We start from the raw sequence: 14,853 nt of genomic DNA on the forward strand, positions 1-14,853 counted from the left end.
AGATGTCAAAGTAGAGTCTTGGGAACATAAGCATTGGATCACAAAGGCTTGAACAACTGCCAAAATCAAGGACAAATTCTATGGTACTTAAGCGTGGGTTAACTTGCATTTTAGACACAGATTTAAGAGAACCAAAACAATTGTAAACCCCACCCCAAGCCCTGACAATCTCAGTCTCCTGATTGGTCAGTGCCGTGCAAATGCTCTGGATTAACATGCTAATTTTATCATTGACTGGCACGTTAAAGAATCCATCTGTGCCCGGTGATTGGCTGACCTGTCTAGGCTCTGGCCAATCCTGAAAGGGGCGGGCAGGTTAAGCGTCAGGTTTCTCCGAGCTGCCTTCCTTGGATGTACTTACTGGCCGTTCACTAAGCGGCTCCTTTTCTCCCTTGTCTCCGGTCCTAACCGTATCTGATGGAGCTTTCTTACCAGGCCCTCAAAGTCACGCATCAGGCGCGGGAAGCGGTAAGGAAAGCATATTCAAAAAAAGATCTGTACCCGGAACTCCTCTCCCCTTCTTGCTGCAGGCCGATTTGTGTGTCTTCGGTTGCTATGGCGACAGAGTCCGCCGCCCGAGTGGCGCACGCGTGCTGAGGGCCCGTAGGACCCACTGGTAAAGTCCGGGGGCTGGGCTTGAGGTTGTGATGCTGATAGGATGGGTCTGGGGCAGAGGCGGGTTTGATAAAAGGAACTGCAGAGTCGGTTTGTGACCGAGGAAATGGGATGTCGAGAGGTATTACGTATTAGACAGGCTAGTCTTGATAGGTCAGTGGGTTTGGGAGTGGTCAAAATAAAGATTACTGAAAGGCAGGACCTGGGAGTTGGGATACTGGGTTCGGGTTCTGATCCGCCACTAGAAGGTCCCCATTTGAAAGTAAGGTAATTGGACTGTAGTCTTTTTCACACGAAGATTACATGAATTTTACAAGACGTACAGTGGTTTCCTGTTGTCTGTATCGTATTGCCAGCAATACCTTCCACAATGAACATGAATTGAGGACATGCTGTATGCCAGGCACCGAGGAAATAAAAACAATTTGGGGGGGAGGGGGTAGGATAAATAAAATTAAAGAGAAAAAACACTGCTATCTGGCCCCACCTCCAGAAATTCTGATTTACTCGTTTGGGATGGCTCCTGTGCATCAATATTTTTTGAAAACTCAACAGGCGGTTATAATGTGCAGCCAAGGTTATGAACCACTGCTCTAGTGTCTCCCACCTTAAAAACAAAACAAAACAAAACAAAAAAACTAATTATACAAAAAAATATAACTCTGTTTGGCCTCCTATCTTCCCCCCTCCCCCCCAAACAACTTTATTTCTCTTTATTTCTCTCCAACGTTGGGAAAGGGCTGCCCACACTTTCTGTTGCTACTTCCTCATCTTTGGATTGTGCTTAAGTCCATTCCAATCTGAGCTTGAACCACCTGCATCGGAACATTCTGGGTTGGCTTTTAATAAAGCAGATTCCTGGACCTCGGCAACACTTACTGAATCAGAAACACTGTAGGATGGGGTCTTGAAAATTGCACTGTAAACACACAATGAAAGTTTGAAAATCACGGCCCTAAATGGTCTCATACATTTTCATGACTGCCAATGCCATCTCTATGTCGACAACCTCCCAAAGTGACTCTAGACTGGACTTCATCACTGAGCCCCAAATCCATGTGGTGTCCTAGAAGACAGAAGACAGAAAGGACAATGAATCAACAAATTACTCAACACATTTCGTGGGGTGTCTCATGTATCTGCATGATAATTTGTTCAATACCTTTTAACCTTCCTCTCTACAACTTGTACCTTTCTTTCCCCGTCTTCCTCCACCATATACCTAATTGCTCAAATCAGAATTCTGGGAATCATCCTTAACTGATTCTTCTTCCTAGACATTCCCTTTGTCCTCTACGTAAAAAGCCGTCAGCAAATCTTATTGATTCTACTTCTATAATGGGTCTTTAGTCATCCATATCTCCACAGCCACGATCCTGATCCAAGCCACCATAGTCTCTTACTGGAACCACTTTAACAGTTTCTTAATTATTCCCCCCTCTTGGTTTTTGCCTCTGTCCAGCCCATTCTTCATCCAGTGATCCAAATGATCTTAAAATGATGTCATTGCTTGGCTGGGGTCCTTTTACTGGTTTCCATTACATTTGGGATAAAACCCCCAAACCTTGCCATGACCCACAGAGCACTGCAATGATGTGGCCCAACTTCCGCATGCAGCCTCTTCCTCACCACTTTCTGCTTTGCCTCCCATTGCTCCAGGCACATTCTCTCTGATCTGACATATCTCTGAACTCCACACACTGTACCATACAAGGTAGAACTTAATTGTGACTAATTTATATTATCATCTGTTTTCTGCCTGTAACATAGCCTCTCAAACAGAATTTACGTAATTTGAAGGCAGAGACCCGGTTTTACTTCTTGTTTTATTCCCTAGATGGTGCTGATAGCAATATCTAGGCATGCTCATTGATGGCTTCATCTCTTGGGATCTAAGTGCAAGGAACTGCGCTGATTACGGGTCTGGAGAAGGAAATAAGGTGGAGGTGGGTGTGGCGATCTGGTGAACGGGACAGAAAGAGAAGTGCTTGTGCACAGGAGTTTTGATCGTCTATGTTATCTACTATATTAGGATTTCCAGAATACTTCCTTTTTATTTGGTTGATGTTTATTGTTGTTTCAAATTATTTATATGTGTGTTTTTTCAATTTTAATTTTAATTTTTAACAAAGTAATATCACCACGTAGTTAAAATTGTAATAGTTCTACAAAGTTAAAAAAAAAAGTCTCCTGCTTCATTTCATCCTGCCCTCAAGTTTTGCTCCCCAGAGCAACCATTCTCACCTTTTTTAGAAGCTTCTTCAGAACAACAAGTTTACACTTCTGAATTCTGACTTTTCATTCTCATGTGCTCACTTTTATTGGTAGATGAGCATTTGGCTTTCTTCTACCTACCTCACTTTTCCCCCTTCTTCTACCATCAGCCCTGTAGTTCCCTTCCTACATTCTCCCAAGATCGTTCTATCACAATTTTTTGCTCTATTGAATAAATGTTCAGTAGTTATATTAATCAGACCATGTAAATATTATTCAGAGATGAGCCATATGGTACACTATGATTATATTTTATTATTTTTATTTAACTTCTGGGGCAGGACTCAATCATATCTTAACTAATGCCTTATTCTTTGGCTTCATTTTCTATATATTTGATACCACTTCCTCCCTACCTAAAGTTTCTCACAGAACTCTAAAACTCCTCTATATGGTGAAGCTCACCAGACATTTCTCAGTTCAATTTTTTTTTTCCTTAGTGACATCCTTTCTGGACCTCCTGAATGCTCCTGCTCTGTGGACTGGTTGCTCTCTGGGCTTGCCATGCATTTTTTTTGCCCTAGGAAACCCCTTCCCCTCTTCCATGTGTCAGAAACCCTGTTTTCTGGATCCCATATCTGCCTCTTTCTTGCCCTATAGCCCCATTTTAATGAAACACATCAACCAATAGCTACCTGAGAAAAAGTACAAGGGAGGTAAAGTTTTCAAAACAAGGTTTGTGTGAAACTCTCTATTCTCTTCTCAAAGGTGATACCTTGGCTGGGGTTAATAGTCTAGGTTGGAACTGATTTCATCTCAATTGAGAAGGTATTGCTCCATTATCTTTTAATTTCTAGTAATGTGGCTGTGATGAGTCTGATGCTATTTTTCTTTTTCCCTAAAAGCTTTTAGAGTCTTCTAATATCCCTGGGTTCTGAATTTTCATGAAGATACTGCTTGTTGAGAATCCTTTCTCATTCACAGTGCTGGTAGGCAGTTAGGGACCGTTTAGACCAGGGAATTTGTGCTCTTAATTATGTAAAATATTATTTTTTTCTTTCTTTAAATATTCTTGCATTATTTCTTCAGATAATTTTCTCCCTTCTTTTTCTTTCTCTCTCTCTCTCTCTCTCTCTCTCTCTCTCTCTCTCTCTCTTCTTTCTTCTTTCCCTCCCTTCCTTCCTTCCTCTCTCTCTCTCTCTCTCTCTCTCTCTCTCTCTCTCTCTCTCTCGTTTTTGCTATTTTTTTCCACTTTTTTCCTCTGGAAGTCCTATTCATTGAATGTTTGACTTCCAAACGGAGCCTCTAATTATGTTGTTTCCTATTTTATTTTACATTGCTTAATCTTCTTGTTTTTCTTATCAAGAGATCGTCTCAACTTTTTATCCCATTGTATTGCATTTTTAATTTCTGCTATCATATTTTTATTTCCAGGTACTTTCTTTTTGTCTCAGGGATCTGTTTTTCATGCGGGAGGTTTTCCTCTAAAGTCTGGTGAATCTTGGCTGAGGTGAGACACCTAAAAGCTAATTAGATTCTGTGTGTTTTAGAAGAAACTTTTCTAATAAAGATGGATTTCTCTGTAGGATGATCAGGTAATCAGGGGCCTTTTCATCGGAGTATCCCTAAAGGTCAGAATCTGTAGGTCCTTGCTCCGAGGTCTTCAATTTCTCCGAGGAGAAATCCCCGATGCCCCCCTATTGGGAATGAGGGCAAAATAAGCATGGTTGCCACCATTGTTGGAGTTAAACAGGGAAAGAGTTGTGTGTGGGGTGGGAGGCTTGTCCTCACTGTTCAGTTTAGAGATTATAATAATACTTAATTACTCCTTCCTTAATAACTTAAGGAAGTGAGTAAGTAATAATTGAGTACTTAATTACTATTTCTTTCAGCCAGGCCCGGTGTCCTAAAGTCCGAAGTTTCTCTAGTGAGTTTCTTCTGAGAGTAATGTCCAGTCTTTTGCCAAGGGAGGGGAGGGGTTGTCACCTGATTGGAGTGGGGGAGGGGATCTGTTATACCGTGTTCAGCCAGTAGCTCACTCCTTACATCAGCCCTTAGAGGTTTCTGGTGACTTAGGAGTACCTCGTTCTCAGTGTCTGTAACATTCTAGGGCTCTGTCATACACGTCTGCTTCTTTTTGACTACTTTCTCTACAGGTGTTGGTTTTCTTTGATTTTGGTTGTCTTTGCTTTTGGCTTTCTTTGCTTTTTTTAGGTCAGTTGGCATTTATCCATTTGCTTTCCTTCTGTCGATTTTATTGTCATATCTGTTGTCACCTCTTCTTCTAGAGTCTTTGTCCTTGATGAATCATAGCATTTTTATTCCTTTACCATCATTTTCATGTGGTTTCATGGGAGAGAATAGAAATAAATAGTCTTTAGAACACTTTTTATTTTACAAATATTTATTTCAGAGAAGTGAATATTAAAAAAACCCACTAATATGTGATTCATAGCTAAAAGATAAGTTAATTTTCTGTGGGTTTCAAGTTAGGCATTTATCATACACCTATTTATATATTCAAATTTAGTTTTAAATATGGTTACTTGTTTGGATACGATAGGGGCTAGTGGCTGAGGATAAAAATGGGAGTTAGACATTTTTTAATTCATATCCTGGTTTTTACTTAACACTGAGATAAATATACATTTATTCATCAACTCGTGCCTACTATATCTAAAACATTGTACTTTTGTTTTGAGATATTCACAAATGGGAGCACTGACAGTGTTGGTTTCCTTAGGAAATGCCTCTTCGTTTGGTTTTCATGATACTACGGTCTCCTAGTGTTCTACTTCCCTTTTTGGCTTCCTTGATGAGCTTCTCTCTCTCTCCCTCGAACGGCTGTTCTTTAGGATCTGAATTTGCCTTTCTTGGTCAGCCTGCTTCCTAAACTTGATAAAGTGCCCCTCCTTGATGCCCTGAGTAGAGATCACCATAACACCTTCATCCTGGGAAATTAGAATGGATTTTTTTCCTTGTTTGTTCCTTCTCCCAACCCCAGTAGACTAGAGGCTCCTTGAGGGCAAGGACCATAGCAATTTCCTTTTTTGACAAGTAAACTGATCATGCTTTTTCAGTGCTTCTCAGTCTTTAATGTGCACAGTAAACACCAGGATGTTTTGAACATTCAGATTCTGACCCAGTCGTCCTGCGGTGGGGTGGGCATCACAAGCTCCCGTGTAATACTGAAGCTACTGCTCAGCTTTGGGTAGCAAAGACCTGGGAATGGAGAATTTTCTCCTATTCCATCTTGAATGTAGTGGTTCATTAAAATAAGATGATATGCAATCTGTAAACCTCTGCCTCGTTCTTTTTTCCAACTTGCATGTAAGATCCTGTGGAATGTGCTAAGTGCAAGGAAGCTGTAAGGAGGAATTGCTTCTGTGTTTTTAATTTGACCACACAATTAAAACAAACAGTAATTGGTCTCAATGCTTAAGAATGGTTTTGGGAAGGCCATCATTGATCGACACGTTCATGGATACACACCAAATTGTCCTGAAACTAAGTTTGACTTATTCTCATGCGTCTTTATATGTACTTTTCAAAAAGTTGTGGCTTTGCCTGTGTGAGACTTTTATATTAAAAATATCTATTGTAAGCATTAGCTAATTAATGAGGTGGTTGACTAGGTTTTTCAACGAGTGTTGTTAAATGCCTTAGGTTTTATTAATTGCATGGGCCCCTGAAAAAAATAAAACAGAGTGATTGAAAATTTAATTACATCAATGTTTTTCTTCAAAGAACTAAGGCTTATTAAACTTTAAATGTTCAAACATTTAAGCATCTATTGAAATACCAACAGCTATAAACAATGTGCAGTTCTAAATACTAATTAAACAAATGCTAAATCACCATAAAGCTAAGTTGAATTCTAAGTAACTCTTCTGTTTCTAAGTGCCCTGCTCTTACATAAGGAAGATTAACCACTTCGCTACTGACCACGGCTGCATCTTGTAAAATGCTGTGGCTGCGGTGGAACCACATTCTTCCTGTACCTGGACCAAGACTGATCAGACCACCTGGAACACTTTGCAAATGTCACATTGCTACCCTTGGACACTAGTTCTTTTTTTTAACCACTAACTGCGAATATGAGAGTATACAGATATGAATTTGTATATTTGATGTTTTAGGTTAAAAATATCATTTTGTTCTTTTGTAAAAATAATAGTTATTAGGTTTTATTTTTAAACACAAAGAGTATATATTTCACCACCCTGATAAATCTTGTTAACATTAAAAAAAAGGATATAGCCTTCTGCTTTCGAATGTGATGGAGTAGCTGGTGCCAGACAAGCCTTCCTACTGTATGCAGCTAGACAACTGAACTAAATATATGAGCCATGTCTTTACAGACATTGGACAATGTGGTCATGAGACAAGGCCTTCTGCCTGGAAGCAGTTACTGGGTTCTGGCACACGAGGGAGTAGCTAAGCAGAGCACAGCAAATGACAGAGAGAGTAGAGTTTGGGGAGACTAGGGTTAGAATTATGAGGGAAAAAGACCAGAGAGGAGGGAACTATGCAAACAAATTGCTCCATTATTTTGAGTTTTTGACTAAATGCTAAGCTGTGCATATATAGAGTGAAAATGTATGAAACTTATGGAAAGACCAATTACCAGGACACTATAAGCTAAACAACTACAGGTGCTATATAATTTGAATTCCAAACAACCTCAGTAGAAAAATCTTGTGGAACAGCATTTAGAGATTCCGGGAAGGCTATGCATGAAGAGTAAGCTAAACTAGCCCTGAAATAAAGGCTACTTTAGATATTTCTTCCCTAACAAAAACAAGCCTTGATAGGATTAGAGCTACCTACAAATAACTAAACTATCTGCCAAAATAAAACTCAGCACACTTAAAAAAAGACAATAAAATCCAGACTTTTACAAAGACTAGCATCCAATGAAAAATCATGAGTGGTCATAAGAAGGAAAATGACAAAACCAGCTCAAAAAATTAGTCAACAGATTCAAGTTCATTGCAATCAAACTATTGATACTTTAAAATTTTCTTGTTGGTGTCAGTTTAGTATATTGTGTTCTCTTGGAATCTGTCCGTCTCATCTAAAATTTTAAATTTATTGGCGTAATTGTTCATAATATCTTGTTATTTTTATATAAATATATACAGGAACTGTAACCATCTTCCCTTTTTATTCTTGACATTGGTTATTTGTGACCTCTCTTTTTTTTAATTAAAAAAAACATTTTTATAATTGGGTAATATTGGGGAACAGTGTGTTTCTCCAGAGCCCATCAGCTCCAAGTCGTTGTCCTTCAATCTAGTTGTGGAGGGCGCAGTTCGGCTCCAAGATCAGTCGCTGTTTTCAATCTTTAGTCGCTGTTTTCAATCTTTAGTCGCAGGGGGTACAGCCCACCATCCCATGCGGGAATTGAACTGGCAACCTTGTTGTTAAGAGCTCGCACTCTAATCAACTGAGCCATCCGGACACCCCTCCGGAAGCTCAGCGGCAGTTCGTTGTCTTCAATCTAGTTATGGAAGGTGCAGCTCACTGGCCCATGTGGGAATCGAACTGGCAACCCTGTTGTTGAGAGCTCTCGCTCTAACCAAGTGAGCCATCGACCACCGTGACTTCTCTTTTTTTCATCTGTCTTGGCAACAGTTTATCAATTTTGTTACTCTTTTCAAAGAACCAACTTTTGTTTTGTTGATCCTGTCTATTATAAGTTTGATAACTGTTTCACTTTTACATCCTTAAAATTATTATTTCCTTTTTTCTACTTTCTTTGGGTTTATTTTATTATACTTTTTCTAATTTCTTAAGATGGTTGCTTAACTCATATTTACTTTTCTTCTAACAGATATATTTAAGGATTTAAATTTCCCTCTAATCACTATTTTGCCTGCTTCCCATGTTTCAATATGCAACATTTTAATTTTTTGAATTTTCATTCAATTCCAAATATTTTGTCATTTCTATTAGGATTTTTCTCTGACTCATAAGTATTTAGAAGTGTATTACTTGCATATGGGAAGTCTATTGATACCTTTTTGACATTGTTCTCTAGTTTAATTGCATTGTATTCATACAACAATAGTCTAAGTAATTTCAGTCATTTGACATTTGTTGAGAATTGTTTTATGGCTCAATGCATGGTTAAGTTTATTAATTGTGTTGTTCAAATCTTTTATATGCCAGATTTTTTTCTTGTTCTATCAATTACTGAGGAAGGCATATAAGAATCTCTTACTCTGTATTTTTTGCATATTTCTCCTTTTGATTTTGTCAATTTTTGCTTTATTTATTTTGATTTCATGTTATTGTACATAGAAATTTAGGATTATGTTCAATTAATTTGTGTGTTTGATGGGAGATACAGGTTAAGCTTCTTTTTCTTTTGTTTTTTGGTAATCTAGCTGTAGTAGCACCTTTTCAAAAAATTTGAATTACATAGGCCACTTTGTAAAAAATCAAATTGCCACATATTTGTAGGCCTATTTCTGAATTCTCTGTTCTGTTCTACTGAGAACATGCAGTACTTATGTCCTACTCCATGCCAATATCAAACCATCGTAACTATTGTGGCTTTATGTTAAGCCTTGAAAACTGATAGAGTAAATCCTGACTTAGCCCTTTTTCAGTGCTGTCTTGGTTATTCTAAATTTCCACATAAATTTTAGAATCAGATTTTCAGTTTATAGAGAAAGGCCTGCTGAGCTTTTGATGAGATTGCATTGAATCTATAGATCAATTTGCAGAATTAGCATCATAACAATATTGATTTTCCCAATCCATAAACATTGTATCTTCTTTAATTTCTCTTAGCTGTATTTTGTCATTCTTCAACATAGAGGTTGTATTTAGCTTGCTACGGCTGCCATAACAAAATACCACAGACTGGGTGGCTAAACAATAGAAATTTATTTTCTCACAGTTCTGGAAACTAGAAGTCCAAGATCAAGGTGTCAGCAGGTTTCGTTTCTCTTGGGGTCTCTTTCCTTGGTTTGCAAATGGCCACCTTCTTGCTTTGTCATCTGTCAAATGGTCTTTCCTGTGTTGGAGACCACTCCTCATGTCTCTTTGTGTGTCAAATTTCCTCTTCTTATAAGGACATCAGTCAGATTGGATTAGAGCCCACCCTAACAGCCTCATTTTAACTTAGTCACCTCTTAAAGGTCCTATCTCCAAATATCGTCATATTTTGAAGTATTCAGGGTTAGGGCTTCAATGCATGAATTTGGGAAGGGGGACACAATTCAACCCACAAAGAAGTCTTAAACATTTTCTGTTATATTTGTTCCTATTGAATTTTTATATGCTATTGTAAATGGTATTGGTTTAAATAGTTTTTCTAAAGTCTGTATCTTAGTTCCAATATCTTGAGTCACATGTGGATCTGTTTCAATTGTCATTATTCCTGATGTTTCTTATTTATGTTGTTCTTATCTTAGACTGTGCAGGGTGGTGTAGTTGACAATTTGTTTTTAGAAATAATTTGAGATGAAGGATGACGTTATCTTCTTGTAGAGGTGATTTAGGTTTGTTTCTGCTTTATGCCAGCGAGGGGTTGAAGTGTGGGATAGGGGATGCTGGCAATCCAGAAACATCTCAATCCAACTTCAGAAACAGATTTTTCTGGGCCACATAGAGAATGGGAAACTGAGCTTGGCAACTTCACTTCTCTTCTGCTTTTATTCCTAGGACTGAGCCCTTCACAGGTTTTACCAGGGTCTCCTACCTTGCTGGGTCCTGGACTCCAATTTTTGCTTCTGTAGCACCTTGAGATTGTCAAACACACTACTCAGCATCTTAGCTTCTTAGAGGCAGGCACATGTCCTTGGGAGAAAGTGACTTCAAATGCCATGGTCACATGTGTGCATTAATAACTACACACACACACACACACACACACACACACACACAAGCATACATGGAGGATAAAATCCTATAATTGAAATTGCTATATCAAAGAGTTTGTATATTTGACATATGTGCATACACAACTGAACCATAGTACATATGTACATAGTACATGGTACATATATATCCTTCCAGATCCTTTTCTATGTGTGTATACACACACACATGCACACACACTCTCCAGGCAAGGAGGCAGTGGCTATAGCACATGGACTCACAGGGGCAAACCTTGGAAACTCCAGGAGTCAGTTGTTTTAACATTTTTATTTTATTTTATCGAGCAGTCTATATTTCCACCCTTGTTCTGGGTTATAAAGATATCCCAAGTCTTGGAATTTATTAGGTCTAGAAATTCCTGACAGTTACGACTGTCAATATTTTCAGTAGTGTGCATTGACAGTTCTTATAACACATGATTAGTTACAGAATCATAAATCAAGTTTAAAAAAACGATAGGTAACAAAACACAATACGGGCAATCAGCACACCCCACATTCCCACCACCCGATACACTAAGGATGAACCTTCGCGTCTTCCTTCCCATCCTTTTCTATGCATGTGCACACACACTCCAGACAGGGAGGCCGTCGAAGGTTCACAGGTACGACACTTGAGAAGTACAGGTGTCAGAGTCCAAACGTTTCCACGAAACCCAAGATTCAAGTTTCCTGTGGAAGTGCCATTCCCTCACCCCCACGGTCCTTGTATTCCTCCTCCCAAATTTCATCTCCAAAGGCAGGCACTCCATTCATCGTCGGAAGGATCTGTCCTTGAAATCTTTAATGGTCTTGGCCATCATTGGAGCAATCGGCTTTGCAGGCGTCCCGCTGCTGCTGACCACCCCGCTGCTGCTGACCACCCCGCTGCTGGTGCGTGGGCAGGCATTCGCCAGCTTCGCAGGGGTGGGGTGAAAGCCGTGGCCACCGGCACCACTGGAGCGAGCGCGGCTGCTTGCTGTGGGGGAGGGGCCTGGCTTGATCTTGACTTTTTCCTGGAGAGCTGCTCCTCCTCTTTCAAAGTTGAAAACGATCATCTTTGTCTGTCGGCCTTTGGGCCTACTGGCCTGTGCGGATCGGATCTTCAGTGTCAGTGCTCGCAGCCGCTGCTGTCGGGCATCCTGAAGCCGCAGGTACATCTCCCGCCAGGACTCAAGCTCTTCTGGCTTTTCTTCCTTAAAGTACCGGTGACAATGCAGTTTCCATAATGGATCGGTTTCTTTAACTAGCACACAATTGTATTTCTCTAGGCGATATAGCTGATCAGGCGTACAACTCTCCAAAATGGGTTGGAGAACAGAATACGGGACGCCTCCCACTCGGAAGAGTGAATTGAGGTTGTTTCTGAGGACCAGGATACACTGCTGGCGCAAGGTCATCGTTTTGCGGAGACAGGCCCACTTGGAACCAGAGGACACGTGCATCTTAGCGTTCATTCTGGGCGTGGCAAACCCAGCTTCTTCCTCGTCTGCTCTTTGCTTCAGCTGCGAGGAGGACATCAATGCAAAGGCAGGAAGTGGACGGTATCCCGGCTGGACCCTGGGCAGCCAGGGGTCTGGCAACACGGCTGACGCATCAGCGGGGACCTTTTTCCGCTTGGCCCCATCCGCTCCAGACAGCTGCGGCTTCTCTGACTTGTTTGCATTCACCTTAGGTAATTCCTGCACCGCGTCCAAGTTTTCACTCGCGCTCTTAGAATCCTTTTTCCTAAGTCCTTTTCCTTCAAGTGCAGTGGATGAAATCTTCACACTCTTTTTCTTTGTCTTCCGGAGAGGCTGGTCGTAGGTGAGATATGCCTCAAAAGGCATGGTGGGCGGCTCGAATCCCTCCTCCATCTCTGCCTCCTCCACGTCAGGGAGGGAGCCCGCCGGCTTCCTATCCCGATGCGAAGTTCTGACTTTCCCTTCTTGGGTCTGGAAGTTGTCGGCAACTTTCTCTTGGACTTCCGGCAGCAGGGCCCCTGCCCCCTTTCCAGCGTCTAAGCTGTCTAGGCGCTGTTGCTTGTCTTTGTCCGATTGGGTTTTCTCTGAGTGGTTGTTCTTTCGCTTTTGGGGGAGCTTGTCTGAGGCCACCTCCGAGGGAGGCGACAACTGGAAGCCGGGGCCCTCTCCCTCCTTCTCCTTGACACTACGAGAGGACAGTTTGCCCCCAGCGCCCTCCCAGGAGAGAGGTCTTGGGCTTTGCTCTCTGGAGAAGGCCTGGGGTGATCTCTGGCTGATCAAAGCAGAGGATTTCTCACGCCCCTTGGCACCCACCGGGCGTTTGTCCTTGTGGGAAGGTGGGCGCTCCTCGCTTTGACTCACGGCCCCTCTCCCCTGGGTTGTCCCCAGGCGTCGTTTGTCACTGGGTCCCCGTCGGTCCCGAGAGGCATTGGCTTGGCCTTCTCCAGGCCTCTGGCATGTCATGTGGGCGTTGGCCGGGCGTCTGTGATGGTCACCGCGCATCTGATGAGGACCCGTGGATGATGGAGGGGACCAGCCGTCGCCTGAAGATTCCCACTTTGAAGAGTCAGCTGGCGAAACTCGATGGCTGGTCCTTCCCTCTCTCCTTTCATGACGGTGGGGCCTCTCGAGCTCTGAGGATTCTCTGTGTTTCTTCTGTCTGCGCTCAGAGCTGTGCGATGGACGGCTGACCGCTTCTTTGCAGGGTGCTGGCTGGTCTCCTCCATCTCCTTCTCCTTCCGAAGAGAATCCCTGGGGCACTTTGAGGACTCGCTCTCCTCCGAGTCCCTTCTGTCAGCGTCAGTGTTTCCTTCCACAGGAACCAACTTCTTGCAATGGGCCACCGAGTCCCTGGCAAGACTTCCAATGTGCTCGCGTTTGAGCAGGCGACTGTCTCACCGACCACGGTCTCCACCAGAATGGCTACTGAGAATGGCCAGGTGGAGTCTCTTTAAATCTTCCCCAGCTTCTAAGGGTGGGGCTTGGGGCCCGCCCTAGCCCCGCCCCCCGCCCTGCCTGCCGCCCCCCCTTCCCCCTTCCCCCCCCCCCACCCTGGGCTGTGCTGGGGTCATGGCGCCCTCCGTGCATCTCTTTAGAGAACCAGGCACCACTGGCCCCTTGAGGGCCTGCCCCAGCTTCCTGGATGGGCGGGAGCCGGCCCACGCTGTCCATTATGTTATCCCTACTTTTCGGATGAGGAGACAGGAGTAGGGCGATCAAATTAATTTGCATATTTGGATCACATCAGTGAAACAGAGGACGATAGAATTTGAACTTAAGAAGTTTCGGTCCAGTGTGAGCATATCCTCCGAAGAGGGTGAGGAGTGGAGGCCTGGAGAGAGAAAAGGATTTTTCTGCAGTTCAACAGCTTAGTCCTGTGAGGGCGGGTAAGAGTCGCTGCATGGGGTTTGCCTGCAGAGCAGCGTCCCACGTAGGCGTTCAATCAACTCTTGTGGAACGAATGACTGAATGGCCGTTTGCTCTGACCCCCTAAACCTCAGCGGGAGGGCCTGACTCAGGTCAGCCTGAGACACTCCAAGTGTCCTCGAGGGCACCTACCCTCACCCCAGCAGGGTTTAGCCTCCTTATTAGTATGATCGCTGCCCCAAAGAAGAACTTCATAGACTTAACTGACAACGTCAGCACTGATTCATCACGTTGATTAAATCAAATCTGATTAGATCGTAGCCAGATCTCCAGGAATGTACCCGGACTGGCCCCTGATCCAGTCAGGAAAGCCCAGTGCTTGTTCTTCCTTGATTTTTTTTTTTTTTATGTGTAAATTTTTTGATCTCTTAAACAATTCTATAGGTATATACCTTGTGAGTTTTTGTTCAACTTTTGCCTCACATTTTTCCAGTTGTCTTAACATATTTATTGAATGGTCTATATGTCGACCATCATTCTGGGTTTTAAAGTTATCCTGAGTCTTAGAATTTATAAAATCTGAGAATTCCTGACAGTTATCATTGTTTTCAATATTCTCAGTAGTATCAATTGGCGGTTCTAATATTGTACGATTACTCACAGAGTCATAAAACAATTTTAAGGACATGTAACAAACCCAATAAATTTTAAAAACCCACCAGATTCCCACCACGCAGATACACTAAGGTGTCAACCAGCGTGAGCCTTAGTGTATATCCACATATCCTTCCAGATCCTATTCTGTGTGTGGATATACATAACAT

The 14,853-nt window shown here is 42.2% G+C and overlaps 2 protein-coding genes across 3 annotated transcripts in view; one reads left to right on the forward strand and one right to left on the reverse strand.

The window, feature by feature from the left end:
* The first annotated feature begins 8 nt into the window (after positions 1–8).
* Positions 9–14,853, forward strand: part of KATNAL2 (katanin catalytic subunit A1 like 2) — a 65,489-nt gene continuing 50,644 nt past the window's right edge. For both annotated transcript variants that reach the window (XM_019739666.3, XM_074340020.2), the window contains exon 1: positions 9–468. In XM_019739666.3, coding sequence (XP_019595225.3) covers positions 418–468 — 51 coding nt within the window. In that variant the 5' untranslated portion in view covers positions 9–417. The remainder of the gene's footprint in view (positions 469–14,853) is intronic.
* On the reverse strand, positions 10,993–13,648 carry LOC109451430 (elongin-A). The gene has a single exon (XM_074339770.2). The coding sequence runs from the start codon at positions 13,163–13,165 to the stop codon at positions 11,474–11,476; it is 1,692 nt and encodes a 563-aa protein (XP_074195871.2). The 5' UTR covers positions 13,166–13,648; the 3' UTR covers positions 10,993–11,473.

Source organism: Rhinolophus sinicus, chromosome 4 (genome assembly GCF_057876585.1).
Source record: "Rhinolophus sinicus isolate RSI-liver-muscle chromosome 4, RSI-T2T, whole genome shotgun sequence".
NCBI lineage: Eukaryota > Metazoa > Chordata > Mammalia > Chiroptera > Rhinolophidae > Rhinolophus > Rhinolophus sinicus.

Excerpts from the sequence above, each read along its gene's own strand:
- LOC109451430 (XM_074339770.2), bottom strand. The coding sequence starts at position 13,165 with ATGCGCGGTGACCATCACAGACGCCCGGCCAACGCCCACATGACATGC.